Source organism: Phaethon aethereus (genome assembly GCF_964289735.1).
Source record: "Phaethon aethereus genome assembly, chromosome: 1".
Lineage (NCBI taxonomy): Eukaryota > Metazoa > Chordata > Aves > Phaethontiformes > Phaethontidae > Phaethon > Phaethon aethereus.
Window position 1 is genome coordinate 155,640,011 of NC_138575.1, and position 21,046 is coordinate 155,661,056.

Here is a 21,046-nt window from a genome sequence, read left to right on the forward strand (position 1 = left end):
GCTGGCCACTGCTGGCAGAGGTAGGTTACACGACACCACTGTAGTGACACCGTTTCCGTCCTGCCGAGTTACGGCTGGATCCAGCCTTGTACATCTAGCAGGTGCTGGGAATGGTTGTGCAGATCCATCCCGGAAGGCAGAAAGAAAAACAAACTCATGCGACTTGTTTCAGAGACTACAATCACTCTGCCTCATGAATGAGAATGAAGTTTGATGTTTGGTTTTCCTCCAGTTTATATGCCTGGTAACCGCTAATGCTAGTTACGCTAAAAAGGCGAGTTAGAAAGCAGGGTGTTTGGATCTGTGTCATGAAGGACAAGGAGCAGTTTGCTTTGTACGCTCCAGAGTAGTGTATGAGGTGGGTGGTAGGCTCTGCAACAGCCATGGTGGTTCTGCAACAGGTTTTCCTGTCCTCCCCTCAGATTCTTTTAAGTTAGCAAGATGAGGAATGGGAGCTTCTCACCTGTATTGCCTGGCTCCAGTTTGCCCATTCACAAAGTAGAAGAGTAGGATGGGGATTATTTGCAATGATTACCATGATTTAGGAAGGGTCATGCCCCTTTGAAATATATTCCTGAAAGTGCTTGTCACTGGATGTCAGAAAGTCCTGGAGTATGCTCTAATTCTCAGCTGTCAGTGAAGTAACACCAGTGACTGTAACAACAGAGGATCTGCTGGCATTTGCAATTTTTTTCACTTCTTTGATAATGTAACTGAAAGTGAAGTTCTTAAACGGGAAAATGGTACAAAACTAACTGGACTGATATTCACTTGGTAAATACAGTATTCTCTACTTGCAGGAGGCTAAGCAGTATCTGGCAATCTGTGGAAATAGACCTGCTAGGAGATAAAGCTGATGGCAGGCTTTATATTTTAATGATAACGCCATTAGTTAATATTCACAAACCATTATCTGCTTTGAGCTGTGCAGAACTGAGTGGTATAATGTGACATTCTGAAAATTTCACTAAGTAAGCAAATAAGTTGATTGTTGACAGAGCTTCCTGTAAAAGAATGTACTTAGAGGAAACAGTTGCTTTAAATGTCATTTTTGTCCAAATATGGAGCAACAGGAATAACTTTATATTTCCTGTGAACTAACTGGAAGCCCCCTGGATTTGCATTGCTTTGTGAAAATAATGTTCACATCACCAACAGGAAAGTCATGTTCACAGAGCAGCTTTCAGGGGACTCCCATGACCCTATCTCCAGGACAGACCCCTGGGGAATTTGGAAAAGAATGTCAAAAATGAGGTCCCAGCAACAAAACATTTCAGCTCCAGCAATCTGGTATTCTTTTGACTAAGAAGATCTCACTTTTTTTTTAACATCTTTATAGTGAAGTACTTCCAAGCGATGCTCATTTACAAAATAAATATTTTCTGTAATAATTAATATTAAGCATTTAAAATTAATTAATATTTCCTTGAGTAGCTAAAATACACTGGAGACATCTGATAAGAATCTGTGGCCTGTCTGTAATTTTCCTATGAACATCCTGTTAGATTCTGGTAATACTAAAAAACAACAATAACAAAACAACTCTACCCCCTAGCCAAACAGAAAAAACTGCCAAAAACTACAAACAGCCCCCCACCATGTCCCAAGAGTCATAATGAATTTTTTTCCGATTGAATTCTATAGAGCTTTTCTTACAATCAGTTGATTTTCTGAAAATTGTACAAGGCATTTAAATATAACCAGAGCTGAACTATTGTAATTAGTTCAAATCTCATCACGCACAGTAACTTGCCATTCCTTTCAGATGCTGTCTTTGTTAATGTGGGACTTGCTTAAAGTTTCCCTCAGACTAAAAGGGACGCTTAATTGATGCACTGACATACTAGTAACCATGAAGTGCCACGGTTTTCCACTGTGTAGGTTTGTTCCAGGAGATTCTTCATCTGGTCTAAACCTACCCCTAGAAGATTTACTAGAACAACTCTGCATTGACAGAGAAATGAGTGGGGACCACTTCTGCTTCCTTCCGTCCTACTCATGTACATCAACCTACAGCCAAAGGAGGTCTTCAGGAGAATGAGTATTTTAATTCTTCTTATCCATGCAAGGTTTAATGTCCCTTTGGAGATTATTGTGTGGTACTTCTTTCCGTTGCTTAAATGTAGGCATTTGGTGTCATTTGAGATATTTACATAGGCCTGGCAGATATGATCTGGGACCTAGGCGAGAGCTGTTCCTACCTGTCCTAGCAGCTAGAGGCAGGTGATATCCGACAGGTCATCTTGGACAGCACTGTTCTTCTGTGCTCTGTGAATACTAGAACTACAGAAAATTGAAATGACACAACGAAGGACTTTAAATAGCTACTACATGACAGAAACTTCCAGTGACTGCTGACTAGAGCTGAACTTAATTTGATGACCTAGAGGGTGAAAGCTGTAAAACCAGTAATCTTTCCTTTGGTTCAGGGAATTCTCTGAACAGTCATAATTGAAGTCTACCCATGATTTGCTGGGGAAAAAAAAAGGAAAAAAAGCACATGAAGATAAGCTGCCAACTGTTTGGGGTTTTTTGTTTTTTTTAATGGGAGAGAAAAAGGACTTGGGAGAGCAGGAAAGACTGGAGCTTGCTGGCATTATAAAATCATAAAATGTTCTCTTTTGTCTGTTTCTTATTTGTCCATAGACGACTGAAATTGATGGGTTTACAAATGAAATGAGAGCTGTGCTCAGTTTCTGGTCTTTGCTTTAAGTCCTGAAAATGAAGGCGTGGCAGATATTCCTTTGCCTGAACCATTGTGAGAGTTGAAGTTCAAATCATCAACCGGCTTTGTATCACCTGCTGTAAGGGAGTGTAACTAAATTTTGCTAACTTGCTAAGACAGTCTGGGTTTTTTTGTTATCCTCTTTGTTCTAGCTAAGTGTAAATCAGAAGTTTTAGCAAGATGATTTTTTAAAAAAGGTTGTTAATGACTGCAAAATCTGTTAAGAAAAATATTAAGGTTAACTGGAATATAGCAGTGATTCCCTCTAATGGTACTTTAGACACAAAAGAGCAGTTTGGCTGATTCAATACAGTTATATCTAAAGGGTAAAGACCAGAATAGTAGTACAGCCAGGGAGCTATTTTGACATTCTGAAGAGAGAAGAAAATATGAGAGGAATTCAAGATAAGTGTCCTGCAGTTGGCATCACCTCCCCGTTTCCGTATTTGGTGGGATGTGAAACTTGAAGACATAATTGATCCAGCTCTCGTGTCAGCTACATGAGTTGTACATATGTGTGCTTAGGAAGAAGTGCAGTGTCTGCTGCATAGGGGTAAGTCTCCCTGGCCTTCCCCATTGAGACTAGGTTAGCACAGGGGTCAAGGGGGTGGATTTTGTGGAAGGAGGGGATTCAGACTTAATGCTGTCACTGTCAAACAGCCATCTTGTTGGCATAGCCATTCTTAGTGTTTCAACTTGAGACTGGTATGGGGATTCAGCTCAGATTGGGGTTTGAACTAAAGCAATGTAGAGTGGGAAATCTACGCTGTTTCATCAGAAAACATCATCAGTGTAAGTGTCATGTTTAAACAGAAAATATAATTTTATAATGAATGAATCATGAGATGAAATAATTATGGTTATTTTTACTTTTTGAAGCATTTCACCTATGAATTAGAAACATTGTGAATAGTCAGAGAATTTTGTTATCTGTGCTAGTCTCACCAGTCACCTGTTCACAGGATTTTCAGCCATCTGAAAAACATTGTATTTTGGGTATAGAAGAAGTGACTACATTCCATGGAATGAGGTTTTTAACATGAAGAGAGTTAAGTAAACAGTGAGAATTTAATAAAATTCTACCTTACACATGTGGTTTACAGGGTAAGATTTGAACTTGTTTGATACCTATGCAATTAGCTTAAGCTGGTAGCCAGCTCAGCACTGAAACTCAGCAAGGAGAGTCTGAGCTGATGTTGTGGGAAAGAGAACTACGTTTTATCTTGAAAAATGCACTTCTGTAAGAGAGTGGAGCGTCCGAGAACTGTCTTGGCCTTTGTATTTTTTTTGAGATCTCTGTAGCCTCCAGAAATGGTGCATTTCCAAATACGGCAGTCGTCTCCCTCCTAGGCTGCTCATCTGGCTGTTCGCATCGTTCCTGTGTGAGTTCCAAGCAGTAGTCCTCAAATGCCAGCAAAGTAGCTGGACGTGGAAAAACAGGGCAAAATGCAACAAAAGTCTGTAGCTACGATCTGACAGATGCCTTACAGGCTGCATTGCAGAGCAGGGTTTCTTCCATCTGCTGCAGGAACTTTTAGCAGCCTTCTCAGCTCTGTCACTGACAGGGCTTAGTACTCCTAAGACTCAGTATGTGATTCATGGAAGTTAGAGGTCTGGGTTGGGACGCCCATTCATTAGCAGCACTTTTTTTGAGCTATATGTTAATGTGATAGTAAATGAATCACTGCCCTTTAGGCAAACACTCAGTCTGCATGTAGCATGTTCGTATGCGCATTGAAGGGACATAATCTTTTTATAGTTTAATACTGATTTACTAGCGTGATACACTAAGCTTATCAGTTGCAGACAGTCTGGGAGAATGAAATGGAACGGAAATGCTTGTCAAAAAATGAAGCAATTTGTATCACTAAAATGAGCTTCTGCTGCTGGGCTGACTTGATATTTTGTGGGAGGAGTAAGACAAAATGAATGTCTTCAAATATTATGTGAGAGGCTAGCCTGTGGTGCAAGGAAGCTATGGCTATTTGACAACTGCTAGCCTACCATGCAAAGTAGGTGAGGTATTATGGTGCACCTGGCCAAAATCTTTGGGTTAGTCTGTAAGCCTGTAATTGACTTCTAGACAAGGGATAAAGAGCCTGCCTTTTCATCCGCTACTGCAGATTATGCTTCCTGCCCAGCACCATTGCTTCTCTGTTTTTGGCACTTGGAGGACAGCAGCGATTGCTCCAAGCTCCATGCAGTTTCTGGGGAAAGCATTGTTTCAAAGAGCATGTCTGGAAGATAGAACAAAACTATTTCTCTCCATTTGTCTCCTTATCTCTAGTCATGTGTGGCAGGAAATCATGAACTGGATTCTTCATATCATGAGACTGATTTAAATTCATAAAAATTTAGAAATAAACAATAATTTGTGTAATTTCAGATTAGTTACCTTGTGGTGATTATTCCTTCAGGGTGGAATTTCCCACTTAGGACTTGATTGTGTAGGGTTCTTAAGTCATTCCTAAATGAGTACCAGAACTGCAGATCTTCTTGTTCACAGTTTGAGAGATACTCAACTAAATTTCTAACGCTTTCCAAGGAATGAAGAGCTATTGTTATTCTCTGTTCTATTCTGTCTGTAACCTCTACCCTGTGTTTGATCCTCCATATCCACTTCTCTCTCCATTTTCCCTCTTGTTCTCATGCATAGACCATACTCCTTTCTGCCCATTTCAGTTTCTACTGCTTAGTCCTCCAAGGTGTGCTTCATCTTCATTGAAAGCAAACATCCAAAACAGGTGAGATGGATCCCAGACCAGAAGTGCCTGTTTCTTACCAATGAATAAAGGGAGACTGCAGTGGCTAGTAGAGATGTTTGTACCTATGGGGGGTCAGGTGAACCGAGACCCTGATTCCTGTACCTGCTGTAACCATCTTGCTCTCTCCTGATTTCCCACTTAATTACTTAAATGCCCCTTTGACCTGCTTAAATTGACCTTTGATCCATAAGCTATTTCCAGTCTGGCCTTCCCATCTTCCCAGATGATCAAGGGGAAGAAGCTCATACTTCCTTCTAGTGTACGCATAACGTTATCACATCCCTCAGATTCAAAAATACGTTTCAGTAGCTGAGACTGATGCTGTCCAGTAGTGGCTGTCATTGTTGGCCAACCTTCCATCCACCTGCAAGGGTTACAGTCAGTGATAGCAGGAGATGATGCTACTGTAAAATAAATGGAGTTTTGTAGTGCAGGTGGCCTTTTCTGGCATAGCAGGCTATAGCGCCTGGCTGCAAATAGGACCTTATGCAGCTGTACTCCCTGACACTCAATACCTTCTTACCTTTCTTGCCTTTGGTTATTCTAATCTAAAGAAACAGGAAAAACTGAATATAATGGCAGCATTTTGGGGAGCACAAAAAGAGACACAAAAGCACAAGTCCATTCTTCTGGCCATGCTAAATTTAAGAACAAAACCCAGCTTAAAAATAAATAACAACATACTTTTTTTTTCTGAAATGGTGCACATTAAATAACAGTCTGAAGGAAATATGCAGGGATTAGCTTGAAAACAGATGTTTATAATGGTTCAGTGACGTATTTTAATTACATTCCCAGATGCAATTAAACAGACTTCTTCTGAATTTAAGGGATGTGTTGATAAAACTGATAACATTCTACATGATGCTGGAGGAGGAAGTATGAGCTGCAAGCATGCGTCCTCCAGCTGTGATCTCATCAGGTCTGAAAAACTAAGCGGTCACGCTGGGTCACTTCTTGCAGTCAGAGGGCCGATGTTTTTCGAGGCATAACCATGTACTGCAAAAAGTAAAGTGGATTATTCAGTGGGTGGCACTTTTCCCTCCTGGTCAGTACTGAGCTGGCGTTGTAGCACATGTTGGCGTTGTTTTCAGATCTAATTATCTTTCTGCAGTGTATGATAAATACTCATTCTAATCAGTGTTAATTTTCATCCTTCTGTGCGTTTAAAATGTAACGTGGGAAAGTGTTGTAATAATGTAAGAGACAAATGTAAATATTTTTGCTTTGTGTTAATATGGAGGAAGTTTGGCTTCAAACCACAAATTCAGTGGATCTACATATGAAAAAAAAAGATCTCAACAAAAGCAGCAATTTTTTCAGGAGCTGGTACTTTAGTTTTATTTATTTAATTAAGTAGTTTTCAGTATTAAGCCCCCATTTCTCTTGGATGCTTCACTTTAAAAGAAAATGTATTTACCAAGTAAAAATGTTACTGTATTATTTAACTTTCTGGTGTGATGCTGTTTATTGGTCTCGTCGGAGGTTTTCCAAATTCAAAATGGATTAGGTATATTTCCTCCTAATTTCTCAGAATTACTGAGGTCCCCATAGACTGTGGAGCCCGCAGGTGTGGAGGGACAGGTGCCCAGCATTCGTGCTGAGAGCTGGTTCTGGAGATGTGCTCTCCCTGACTGCTGCTGGGTAACAGCTTAATGGGGCTGCTGAAGGATCTCGTGTATGTTGGTGAAATATTCAGTGATGGTAGTTTTTTGCATGTTTTCCTCCTAGTTTGTTTCTGAGGGGCATGACAGCAGTAAAAGCAGTAAGCTGCTGAGTTACTCACCAGTTGCTTCATGACTATGAGGAGGAAAAGGGGGCAGTGGCCCAGATACACTTCAGTGCACACTTTGGTAACACAAAGCGACAGTAAGCTTTTGCCTGTGCATCAGTTAATCTGACTTCTTTCATATGTTACCACCTTTCATGTTTTGCAAAAAAGTGAGTGGTTTTTTATGATTATGTCATAGAAATCCCAATCTTTTGGTTGCTGTTGACTCGATCCTGACAAACCAACCCCCAAATCTCTCAAGTCTCCATCTTAAGACATATGTGAACAAAGGCATGAAAGCTTTTAAAAGCATTCATTAATATTAAGCTCCTTTCCTCAAACACCTACATCAAGAGCTTCTCTCCCTCACTTCTGAGGGAAGTAGCACTTAGGAGTGTTTCATGTGATGAGTTAAACTGTCGGGACTAGCAAGGCCATCTGCACAGTCCACCTTCCTTCCCTCCTGAGATGAAAATGCCCCTCTCTCAAATCCTCCCATCCACCTACCCTGCAGAATTTCACTTCACAGAATCCAGATAGACTTGAGAGTCTGCCAACATCTATGCTGAAGTACCATCATTTTCTGGAGGTACAAGTTGGCTGTATTTTGACTTTATCTAGTGTAGAAACCCCATGAGGTGGTGCTGTCCTAAGGAAAGCCTTTCAGAAAACAAGGTTCTCTATAGTATCTACTGGACAGTAATTCAGACAGGTTATGTTTTTATTGATATTTTCTATACATTCTCCTGCTGCAACGAATGTGTTTTTACTGGGTGGAAGGTTTCCCATCATAGTGACAGTTACAGTCAGGCATTATAGAGGGCAAGAAAGAAAGATCACTTAAAATGTTGTAAGAAACAGGACCAGAACCGTGGAGCTAGTCATTGCTTGGCCAGTAAACATTAGCAATTGCCTCAATATCTAATATTTAAAATTAGGAGCAGTTTGCTCTCTGAGGGGCTGTGTTTTGACTTCATTTCATGAAGTATGTCCAGACATACTTGTTGATATAGTTTCCTGTAATGATTATACCAATATTTAACTTTGTAAACTATTATCTTCCTATCTGAAGATTGCCAGTTACTGATTAAAAAAAAAATTAGTAAATCAATATTAAGAGATCTCATGGTAAACACCCAAAGGGTGTAGACAATATTTTTTGTGTACAGAAAAGAAACAAAACCCATATTCTTCAGGTCTGATATTTTTCTCCTTAACTGTAGAAGATAAATCATAATCTGCAGTTTCACGATCCCTTTCTCCTTAAAGCAATGACACTTCTTTATACAGATTAAGTATTTATGCAGAATGCAAGCCATTTATTAACAAACTGGTATTAAAGAGATGCTTCTATGACTGGATTGATTTTGTTTTAAATATTCTGTTGGGCTTTGAATGTATGCATATGGAATCCTAGAGGAGAGTCCACTGGTTTTAAACTGACACATTTATATAGCTGGATGCAGAGTATGTGTGCATTCTATGAAAATTAGTTATTTTTTAAATTATGGCCCAAAAGACAATGAATTAGAAGTAATATAACAGTTTTCTATGGTTAAAAACTGTGGCAGTTTTTTTTCTTCTTTTACAAAGACTTCTTTTATTGGACTGTGACTGAGACTGGAAGTGTACATCTATGTAAAGATAAAAAGGAATTGTGCTGGGCTTAAGCAAACATTTCCCATGCTGACCAGCCTTGCACTGCTGGTGTCTCTGGCTCATTGCTGTATGTTTTGTCTGTCACCCTGTTCAGACAATTAATTCTCAATTTCTCTTTTATTTTCAGGGTTGTTCCGGTTGTGGAAAATGTGACTGCAGTGGAGTAAAAGGGCAAAAGGTGAGTAAGTCTGCTCTCTCCATGTCATTATCTTGCTTATTTAAACCACATGGTGTATAATCTACTGGGAAGCAGGTGAGCCATTGGTTTCAGTGAACACTTGCACCTCTGTGGGATGTTGCCAAGTCCAGGCCTTGTGCCCTTCAGTGGGGTTTCCGAAAAGCAGCCAGCTCAGCGTCCATGGCAGCAGAGGGCAGGAGAGCAAGCGGCAGGAAAGAACCCAATGTCCTCACTGCGGGGTGGAGCCCCTAGCCTGGTGCTTGACCTCTTTCTCCACGGAGCAGGATGCTAACCTGGCATTCCCACCTTTCCAATACCTCACCTCCAGTCTTTTCAGCGGGTAGCAGAGGTCCTGGCTTGACCTCTTGACCACCTCTGGAAGTGATGTGAGCAGGTCAGGTCAGAAATGCTCCCTTCAGCATGCTGTACAGATTGCTGTCCAGGAAGGCTGCGATACATCATAAGCAATGTACCCTGACCAGGGTTAGCCTTGGGAGGCAATGACCTGCAATAGGAAAGAGGAGGTTAATACTCAACTTAAATACAGCAAAGTGTTTCAAGTCAAGAATAAAAAGAAATATTTAAAACTTTTTGACAAAACCTTGAACTTAGTTTTGAAGTTCCCATTCAGCTATCCAACTTTCTCTGTATGAAACAAAAAAGGCATTTTAAAGACTTCTTCTAAAGCAGTAATAGTGAAGAAAAAATACAGCGTACTTAAACATTCCATGAATTCCCCCTGTAAATTACCTGCTTTTGTAAATATTGTAGACATTCAGTCACTCTCCTTATCTCTTCCAATTTTGCTGTAGAGATTTGCATCTACAATGTGTTCTGTTGTGCATGCATCTGTACTGTATATCTACCATTATAGATGAGTGTAAACCAAGGGTTTTGTCATCCCATGTGATTGCAGTGGGAATATTTTTCGAGGTTAGTTGTTTAGGTCACCCAGAGGAGTGCTTTGAAGAGGTGGGAGTTTTGTTGGTTTTTGGTTTTGGGGGTTTGTTTTGTTTTTTTAAAAATAAATATACAGCTGTTGTTCTACATTGTCTCACATGCAGTAGCTACATACTTACAGATAAGGGTTTTAAGAATGTTTGTTGGTGGCTTTTCTTTGGTGTTTTCCAGAACAAGGAATGTAAATGACTTAATTGGAGACCTAAGCAAAGATAATTTTCTTTGTAAGAGAACATAGATCAATTTGTGAGACAGATGAAAAGTATCGAGGTACAAAACATCTTTTAGATGGAGTCTCCTTTTTTTTAATGACCCATTAATATCTGTTTAATAAGTTATCTATATATTAAAAACAAATAAAGATTTGGGAAAGGTTCAGAGCTCTGAATTTATTCCCTGATATCTTGATCTGATTTTTCAGTAACAAGTACAAGTGAATCATTGTAGAATGAGAGCGATAACTATGTTATAATTCTGTTGTTGAAAGCCATTAGTTTTCAGTTCATAGAGTATGCCAGCATCTTGTAACTAGATAATTTAAAAAAATGATAGTTTGGGGAAATTAATTGTAGTAAAGCTTACACTTCATTTATTTACGGCTGCAATCCTGTCTTTGCTAGAGCTTTTGCTGGCATTTTTTATTTTCATAGTCCAGAGTCTCAAAAAGTTCTCTTTGAAAGAATTAGATGCTTTACTGATACGCTAGAAGCCAAAACTACCTCAAATTAATGTAGGTTATTTAAAAATGTAGAAGAGAGAAAAATACTAGTCCATAGCAACAGAAGTCATAGTAAATTCCAGATCTCATGCTGACTTGTCCAGCAAGCCAGTGTACTACACACTCTTCCTAATGGGTTCCATCACAAACTTCTCTGACTTCAAACATGTGTGTAGTGAAATATTTACATACTTTAGAAAGTGTAAGAAATTTAATTATTGACATTAAAGACATCTAGACAGGTGAATGAATAGATATACCTAGAAAACAATATTCAAAAAAGGCATTTGAAGGTATCTTAGAATGCATTTAGAAGTAGTTTGATTCAGATCAATGCGTATCAATGTTTGCTCATTATGTTAACACTCTAAGGCTTTCAGATGTGTACTTAGGATTTTGAACAAAAAAATGAGTTTTATTTAAAAACATCTGCACCCTGCCCTTCTTCTTGCCTAAGTGCAGCTTTTCATCCCAATTCTTTACATTTAATGCCTGTCTAGAATAAGGACAGTCTAGAATAAGGACTGCTACCCAGTCCCAGGCCTGAAGACAGAAGTTGGTGAGGGAAAGCAAGGGAAGCATCCTTCCTGCTTGCCTCTGTAATATTTCTAGAAATGGTCTTTCCAACCAACGCATTTGGATTTGAAACATGTCTCTGCTAAACATAGTTCCTGTTAATGCGCACATCAGGAGTGGTTTGTGTTACCTCAGAGATCTACATGAATGTTGCTTAATCAGAGAAGGACTGATTACAAAGACTGTTCCTAGCCAGGATCCAGGCCATAAGAGGGATGCCATGCCCAGGTCTAGTGGTACCCCAGGAGACCACATTAGAGAACATATGTTTTCCACTTCTCACATAGCCACTTGCGTGGGAGGTACATATCCATTCTGCCCTGCACCATCCACAGCCAATATGTTGCCTACACTGGAAACCCTTTTGATCTGGCTTCCGTGTTGTGCAGAAGTGCACAAATGCTGAAGGGCCTTTTCCAATCCACCCACACTCTTCAGCAACGTAACCACACCAGTTTACTGCCGTGGGAGCTTCGGCAGCTGCGGAAGTGGGTGCTGGGTTTACCCTTTAATGCCTTAATTATTAACATCTGGAGTTATATTTCCTACCGTAGTGTGGGAAGAAGTTCCAGACCAATGATTTGGGGGTGGGGTTTAATTAAAATACATTTGGCCAAATAATCATATTAATGATCTCACCAGAAAAAATGCTGAAAATAGTATTTGACTTCAAAGCTGTGAAATGCCCAAGAAATATTACCCGACAGCATTTCAGACATGGAGGAGTAAATTATATTGTGGTATTTTTATCTCTCATTTGAGAATCTTTTCATCAATATGACCATTTGGCTGGCCATATTTAGAATACATTCAATATGTTCTCTCATTAGGCTATTTCCATGAAAATTGCATCTCTATGCCAAACTCCTTTAAGATGACTCATACTTTATCAAGGGCATATAATTGACAGAGTCTAAGGGTTTTCATCCCTTTCAGAAAGTTTCAGAAAGTGAGTGTAATTGCAGCAGATGGCTCTTGTCCTATAAAGCCTTCATTATCACACTGAACATCAGGCTGTTATTTTAAGCTATATAATGTCAAGTATCAAGCATTTGCCAAAAAAAAGTGCAGAAATTTTAGAAAAACATAGTATTGCTAAAATAATACAATAATAAATAATACCTTACTGTTTTCCACTAGATGGATTAGCCTAAAACATCTTCATTTGTTTCCTCTTAACGCTTTTTATTTGGGTTTCTGCATAATAACTGACTGTTCTTTCTAACCTCGCTAAACTGTGAGAGCTGTTTAAACTGATTAGAGTTTTGAATGCTTGCCTATATTTCATTGGGTTACTCAGAAGCAGAGAGAAGCTATGTTTCCTCTTTTATGCCTACCTAGATTCTGAAAACAATTTCAAGCAGTTGTGTAGATAAGAAGTTCTAGCCATTAATGTGTGTAGAAAAAGCATGTTGAGCAATTAATTACCATTTAGAACAAAGACTGTATAGAGCTGAGTAAAATTCTCCATGCACTGACTTTTTCCAAGAATGTTCATTCTCTCATTCATAACCATTTACACTCATTTTACTCCATATCAGAAATATGTACATATGGAGGTAACAGTGGAACTTTGCTGTAATGAACACAGAATGATTAATCATGTAATACTTCTCAGTTAGAATGCATTAAAGTGTAAATTCTCATTCTTTAGAAAAAATACCTTACAATGATTGCCCTGCCTCAGCATTACCCATTAAAAGTTGAAGTCACAAGAATTGTGACAAAAATGCTTTTGTCATTGCACATGAAGTATTGCACCTAAAAAAAAAAAATCTTAGCTAGGAAATTCTGAAAGAAAATAGAAAATAAGAATAGAATTAACTCATGTAAGTGTTGCTTTTGAGGTGATTTTTTTGTTCGAGATGTAAGAAAACTTGAGCAAATCATTGTATATTGGCATATTTTTGCTTGCCTAATTCTGCGACTGTATCTGTATTATTATACCTGCTTAAAAATTACTTCTCCTTTTCCCTTGATGGATGCATCATTGCCATGTGGATTGACCATGCTGCAGAAGTAAACAAACTCTGCTTGAGGGACCAGTCTTTTCTCTCCTGCACACTCATACAGTCTTAAAAGTCACACATGGTTTTGCTGTCTGCAGGGGATTGTGCTTCTCCATTTTCTCTGGGAAATGAAGAGTTGACTGTTCCAGTTGACTGTGTCCCCGTATATTTGCTTTGTTTTTTTAAAATTTTTTTAAGGTTTACCAGATTGGGAGGACCTTCAAGGCTTTTCCTGTCATTTTAGCTATCAAAAGATAGAGTAAAAATATTTGTGATATTGATGAGTTAAAGCCATATAAACCCCCTTGTTGGAGAGAAGCTCCAGCAGTCAGTGGGAAGATTGCTGTTAAAGAACTTCTGAGTTTCCTTTACAGTATAGCAGAGGGCAACAAATCAGTTCCTCTAGTGGAGTAAATCAGTAATCTCTAGGTCTATGCTTTTCATATTCAACCTGTATTAGCAACAACAAGAACTTTTTAATCAAGAATGTTAATTTTTGCACGTTCCGTTGGCACTGTTTCATGTCAATGTTTATTATTTGGTTTTAATCAGTTATTCCATAATTTTGCACAGTGTTTCTATTTAAGTGGCTGCTGTAGGAGCTTAGCTTGTGTATAGCAGGTGTTCACACCTGAGTTGGAAAGGTTATGGACTGAGAACACCAAGGAAAGCACACCTAAATTACACATCCCAGAGAGGGATATGATGTTGACGAGAGGGGTGATGGGCAATCTGGAAAGCAAGATTGTGTTTGCGGTCTGGAAAGGGCTAATAGATACCATGAAATCATCTAATCATTCCTGAAAGTGGGAAATCAGAAGACCATAATAAAATAAGCAAAGATACTGATCAGCTGCAGATCTGATGTTCTTCAAGGAGACTTGTGGTGTATAAGTAGTTTTGAAAAGCAGGCCATTGTCACAATGTTTGTGTCAATTCTACAGTGACAATAGTGTGTTTTTATTGATTTACCCTTTCTTTATGTCACTCAGAGTAAAATAATCCTTTTAATTCAAATCAGGGAAAAAGAACATAATGTTTCATACAGAGACAACACCAACAAAGCTGCTATTCTTGAAAAGAACGAGTTGTCAAAAGACTTTGATTTTAATCAAATAATAATATTGAGTGGGATATGCTAAGTATTGAACGTTTTCTACAGTTTCCAACTGGCAGACCAAACTGCTAAGTGGCACCTGGAGCCATCAGATTCTCTTCATTCGAAGTAGTCATTTGAACCATTCATCCCATTCGCCCATACGGAACCAAATGTCTCTGGCCATGTTTTCTATATTAAGATGTATTTTTGCACTCAGTACGGTACATATCTTTGATTAACACAAACTAGTGAATTACATTGATGAATTTATCCCTATGGAAAGAGTACTATAAAAGCAGATATCCTAATAATACTATATGATGTGGTATGCTCATATTTAGCTTTTAGAGCTGACTTCTAAAGGTTTTCACACTAGTATTTCAGTTGGCATATGACCTTTTAAAAAGCTGTTGCCAGATGCATATCTTTGTAAAGGTGTTGGTATAATAACCTCAGGCATTTCTTTATGGAATAAAACATGCTCTCTGGCCTCACAGTTTGATTTTACATTTGTACAACTGCTGTTAGTGTATGTCTTCATTATGGTTTCTCAAAGGATTACAGGACCTTATTTTGATCTGAAGCATGTGAGCCTCCAATGAAGTCAGTAAATTTTCCCAAATGTGAGATCAAAGTAAAATGAGAAAAGACCTACAAGATCTCCACTTCTCTGAAATCTGCATGCTTGGAAAGCAGAGCTGCCCAGTGCCTGTGCAATACCCGTGTGTAGTTTGGAATCTTCCCAAATTTAACATTCTGTCCATGCAAACAGAGTCACGCTTCCAGTATCTGCTGACTACATAATGATATAAAAATTATGTCCCGGCATACAGTTTTTTGGTATCTGGTCATATGTGTGATAGCACCTGCAGTCTGCTTCTGTCTTCTGTATGTTCATCTTACTACCCAGAAATACTCTATGATGCAGACAGGGTTTTGTGGGTTTAGATTACGGATCTGGGACAGAAAATATCTGGGGTAGAGCATTTTGTAGTTTACCCCTCAGGCTTCTTTAAATCGTTCTGCTGTTCACAATTTATGTTGTGCTTGCTGGGGATCTCAGACTAAGCCAGCCATTATAATTGACAGTTCTGTGATATGTCAGTTCCCACACAAGAATTTAATACTTGATGCATTTAATAATCTGTCTCTGCCTACATTTTCTCTGTAGCAGTATTCACAAGAAGCAGCATGGGCATATATAATTATTACTAGGGAACCACAGTAATATGGTAATCTCCTTAAGTCACCTTCTAGTCTTTCTAACCAAGGGCAAAAAGTAGTTTGAGGGTTTGTTTTTGGTTTGTTTGTTTGGTTTTGGTTTTTTTTTAATCATCTCATACTAGTGGTAGGTAGTTGTTTGATCCTCTTTGCTCAGCTACCTCCTATTTCAGATTTTAGACCTATGTTTTCAGTGAGTGGTCGTAACTTACATTAGTCATTGAAGACATCCAGCCATAATGATGTTTGCTTTCAGAAAAGCAGATATGAATGCTCTTAAAGTTTGAATTTCATTCAGGAAGGGTAAAAAGACAGATTTCGTACAAGTCTCAAAAACACTTCCAGCAGAAGCAATAGCAAAACTTATAACCATATAGGCCTGAAAGGAGACAGAACAGTTATGAAGCAGCATGATAGTGGGATTTTCAAAGAGGAAATCTAAAGTAGCTGCTAAAAAAAGTGATAGTGGAGTATTTCATCATGCAAGCAAGTTCCTAACCAGCTGGAGAACCTCTTTAGCCAATAAAAAAGCTTAGTATCACAGAAGGAGTAAGAACAGCTGAAAAAGCATTTTAAAGAGATGTTAAAAAGGTTTTACATTTTCTTTCAGGTAAGTATAACAGTATATATATACAAGTGTAACTGAGAAGGTTTTATAGAACAATAAGTAAATTGAGTTACAGACAACATAGCAAAGAAAGTTAACCTGAATGATGAAAATAATTATTAGCTTTCAGTAGCAGCTAAAATCTTCTGCTGTATCATCTTTAACAACAGAAGAAAAGCGAAATTAAGGTAGAGACAAAGGAAAAGCAACTTAGACTCCCGTCTGGAAAATCATGTTTCTATTCCTTTGAATATTTCAGAGTAACTAGAATGGCAAAACCTACCCATAAATTTTGTAGCTGTTAAAGAAAGCATGTGACAGTTTCCACTGAAGTTCAGCTGGAACATTTTTAAATATTTTGATATGCCAACAAAAATAATTCTCACCAAGGCTTGTGTCAAAGATCAGTGTGCCCAGTTAAAGTAAATACTGAGTTGAGTGAGTGAGTGAGTGAACACAGACAGTGGCATCAAGTGGGATGTCTTCTCACTCTTCTCATTCGACACTGTTTCTGAATGTAAAGAGATGTAACAAAAGTATTTCATGGCTAGTTAGCAGAACATGAAAAGCTTTGGGGGGTTTTCGTGACCCTTAGTTTTGTCAGAACAGTTTGCTTGACTGCCAAGCAAAGACTGAAAGATGCCGCAGAACTTCAAAATGAATGGGTTTAAGTAGCAGTAATGGAGGGGAGGGACTCCAGTACAGAGGGGTAATTGGAAGTCCCCGCTGACTCCAGCATCAGGAGTTAGGTGAAAAAAAGGGATGAATACCAAAGGCTCCTGTAGTGGAGCGGTGACCAGAGAAGGCAGCGCTGCTGCCAGCAGCACCTCTAAGGAGATTGGTGAGTTAAGGATGCAATTGCAAATCTTCAACTCAAACATCATGTCTGTCAGAGAGCGTGGAGATGGAAGCTGAAATGCAGCAAGGACACGCGCAGCCTCGTAAAACTCCAACTCTTTCGGAAGTTCTAGGTATTAAATGTAATCAGTTTATATCAATGCCACAGGCACGATCGGTTTTCAGGAAGACATTGCCCCTGCCAGTGGCGCCGGAAGGGAAGAGCTGTTCCCTGTGACTGTCGCCATCCCACGTCCCGTGGCTGTGTCACTTCCCCGTGGGCTCCTCTGGGTGGCAGTGAGACACCGCGGATTTCCTTTCTTTCAGCCCAAGGAAACCTTAGACACCTACTAAGCTGTATACCAACTTGTGGTTGGCATTCACTGACAAGTAACGAAGCTGATACCCTCCACAATTTCAAAATAAGGAAAATACTTGTTTTTCATTATTATTAAGGATTATCGCATCTTCGATAACTTAATTGGTTTAGGCTGAACAGTGCTGCAGGTACTATAAAAAATTATGTTGTAGTGTCTGTTCTCCAGTGGTTCTGGTTAAGAGACTCTAGAGATTAAATTGAAGAAACACCGACATACACTTTTGAGGCACAATGTTATCTGCCTTCTGGTATTTTCATGATACAAAGTCAGAAGCCAGAATATTTCTTCTAGCTTTTGTGGAAAGATACTTTACTCCTATTTAACTTTAAAAATGTTTAAAACTTTAGAAATGCCATTTCAAACCTAACCCAAAAAAGCAGCTAGAATAGCACTGTCTAGAATAGTACTGTCTGTCATATACTCTCTAAGATATGAGTTACTTCATTATGAGAACTTTATTGCAGTCTGTACTGTCTAGGACCAGCTGCCCATGTTTTTACTATTTATGGAAGAGATTATTTTCAGTAAATATGTCCATGACAAACTTTTGGCAAGAGAATAAAACTTGCATGTAATGTCACATTTCATTCCAGGTCTAGGATCTGAACAAAAATAAATTAAAAAAACCTGTAAAGTTCAAGACCTTTTTTTTTTTTCCTGCTGTTTCATCTTTAAATGTGAGCCTTTAAACAATGCCAAATGCAAACAAATGCTAAATAATTTTCACTAATGAAGAAGGAAGGGCGTGGAGCATTTTTACCCCTTATATTCTTGGACCTTCAACACTGGAAGTGATTTAACACAATGTGCAATAAAACAAAGGAAGAGTTACTCAGGCCTAATGAGTTCAACAGATGATTAGAAGGGGTGGGAAATATAGCACCCTTTTGATTCAACCTGTCTCCAGGTGATAGAATTTCCTTTTTTTTTTTTACACTGCAAATGCATTTGTCCTTCAAACATCCACTTCCCTCGTGGTTCTTTGAGGTTCTTCTGTTCCTCAGGGTGGGTCTAACTGATGGGAAGAGGCTCCTTGGCCCACATCTGACTTAAAAAAAAAATTTTTTTTGTGAAAAACCAATGCGTACTTTTGGTAAAACGTTTGTGTGACTTCCTCCTGAAACATCTTGAGCTTGGTGTTTTGTGTTTTTTTTTTTCAAAAATCAATGAAAGTTTAAACATAAAGACAACAAACCACATACCTTGGTGTTGAACAGCCACGCTTTGTGCAGGCAGACTTCCACAGTTGGAAAATAAAGTTCACTTGCTGTCTCTTGGCTTCTGCTATCTGTTACTCTTGTCTTCATATACCATGCCCTCAATCATGCTTTGAGGCAGACTACTACTGGCTTATAAAACGTTCAAACAGAGGGTCATGCATGCTCTCTTTTGTGAATGTATGAAAGGTGCATGCCCCTCACTAAACTTAAGTGACTTTTTTCTTTTTTTTTTTTTTAATGGAGGGAAAACAAGCTAAATAATATTTTGCTGTAAATATAAATATGTTCCCCCTCAGCATCATAGCTTCTTCTGGATCTGTAACATTTATCTACACCGGAGTCAAATATCACAAAAAAGTACATCAGCCAAAGACGCACAAATGTAAAGAAACACTGAGAGCTTAAGTTAAGAGTGTATACGGCTCAAGAAGTCCTAAGAAGTAAAATTTGGGCACCTCCACTGAAAAAACTGAGTAGAGCAGATGGAAAATGAGGAATAACTCTGGGGTTAGCAAGAAGAATTATGTGAAGAAGACTTGGTAAATTATGTAGGGAGGGGCAATTATGTATAGCTGGTTTAACTGAAATTGTATGATGCTGATAGGCAACCAGATGGTTGACACATATTAAATGGAGGCTGAATTTGTAGCCATGACTGACTTTTGAATTTTAATTTTACTTCACTCAGCTTATTTTACTTCTTATTCAGCTTCTGAATCAAATTCAGACACACTGTATATCTACCCACTTACTTGCACACCAACTGAGCACATACATACCGATATGCAGAGAAAAGAATAATCAAAGATAGTTATTCCTATTTTTATACTCCTGGGAAGCACTTAGCAGCTTCCTGAGGAATGCTTTTTGCAGCCATGAGGCGACACTGAAATACGCTTTCAGTCTGAGCATTCTTTCATATTTAGGAGGCAGAGGAACAAGCTCAGTCCTTGAACCGTAAACCTGAACAGCTCTCGAATTAAATGTTTATACTGATAGATTCACTGTTGAAGGTTTGGGTTCATTTTGTATCGAACTGCACAGGTTCCCCAGTGTTGTAAATTCATGAGGCTTGGGAAACGGATACTTTCCTACTGGGAAGAGTAATCCTTTCAGGGAGTGAAAAACCAGAGCTGCGTGAGTTGCCATCATTTGGTGATCAGAGTGAAGCTTCTGTCCCCGTGTCTATGGACCTCTATGGCACTGGCTTTTGCACCCTAAGTGGGTACTTCTCGGTGTTCCCACCTTGAAGAGCAGCCTGAGAGCTGGTTTAACTGCCGGACCGAAGGACTGCCACAGCTGAAAGTCACCAGGGAGGGAGAAGATGGCAGAACTAGCACCGTGGCAGAGAGGGCACGACTGGAGGGTGCTGTTCCCCAGCAGCTGTTGGGGTAGCTTTGTGTCAACATGTGTCTGCAGGTAACGCAGAGCGGCCCTGGTAATGCTTGCAGTTGTGCAGGGCACTCATCCAGCCCATAGCCAGCCCGACTGCGGAGCTGTGCAGGTGTTGTAAAAGTGTCATGGCTGCTCCTTCTGCTAGTCATGCCAAAAATTCTGGACTCATGTTTCCACGTGAGTGAGCTTTCTCAGATGCTTCCTGGCAGTGCAAGAATGCAAATTTTGCTGACTCTTCCCCCTCCCTCCCCTCCGATCCCCCTCTTCAATTCTGCATACTGTCAGGAGCTTGGCCCCAAAACTTCTGGGTGAGCCAAGATCTTTACAGATCTCCTACACAAATTCTTTGCATGTCTTCATAGTTATGTTTGCGTAATTAATTACTCATTACTTGTGTGGCTCCAGAATTGCACAGCTATAGCACAGATAGATTCTAGCACTGATGAATGTGCACTGGGAATTGTGTTATGTTAAACATAGTGCATTTGAGGACGCTTGCCCTGTGAGCATATAGCAATAATGCCGTCTGACTGATATTCACTTCACACTTTCAATAAAATACTGAAAATGGTAAGTGCAGCTGAGGACAAACAGATGATAATTATCGTACATGTTTATTTTAATCCTGAAAGATACTCAGGGCCGGTGCTCCCTCTGGTGGTTAAAAATACTCTTTTAATAAAGACTTGGATATTCCCTACCTCCCATTTCTTCACTAATGTAACACTGAGCCAGTTACAATTCTGTAGCACATGGTTAAAAGAGTGTGGAGAGAAACACAGTGACTTGAGAGTGCTACTCAGATCGCACAATAGCGTTGCCTGCTGTGCAGCGTAATTACTGGTCTTAACACCTCGAAGCTGGTTCACTTGGGTGCTCACAGTTACATCAGCTGAAGGATCAAATACAGACCCTGCATTCACCTC

At 39.2% G+C, this 21,046-nt stretch overlaps 1 protein-coding gene across 1 annotated transcript in view; it reads left to right on the forward strand.

The window, feature by feature from the left end:
- COL4A1 (collagen type IV alpha 1 chain) overlaps positions 1-21,046 on the forward strand; it is a gene marked incomplete at its 3' end in the record, with an annotated part of 132,515 nt that overhangs the window by 48,009 nt on the left and 63,460 nt on the right. The window contains exon 2 of the mRNA XM_082013542.1: positions 9,048-9,098. Within this exon, the coding sequence (XP_081869668.1) occupies positions 9,048-9,098 (51 nt within the window). The remainder of the gene's footprint in view (positions 1-9,047; positions 9,099-21,046) is intronic.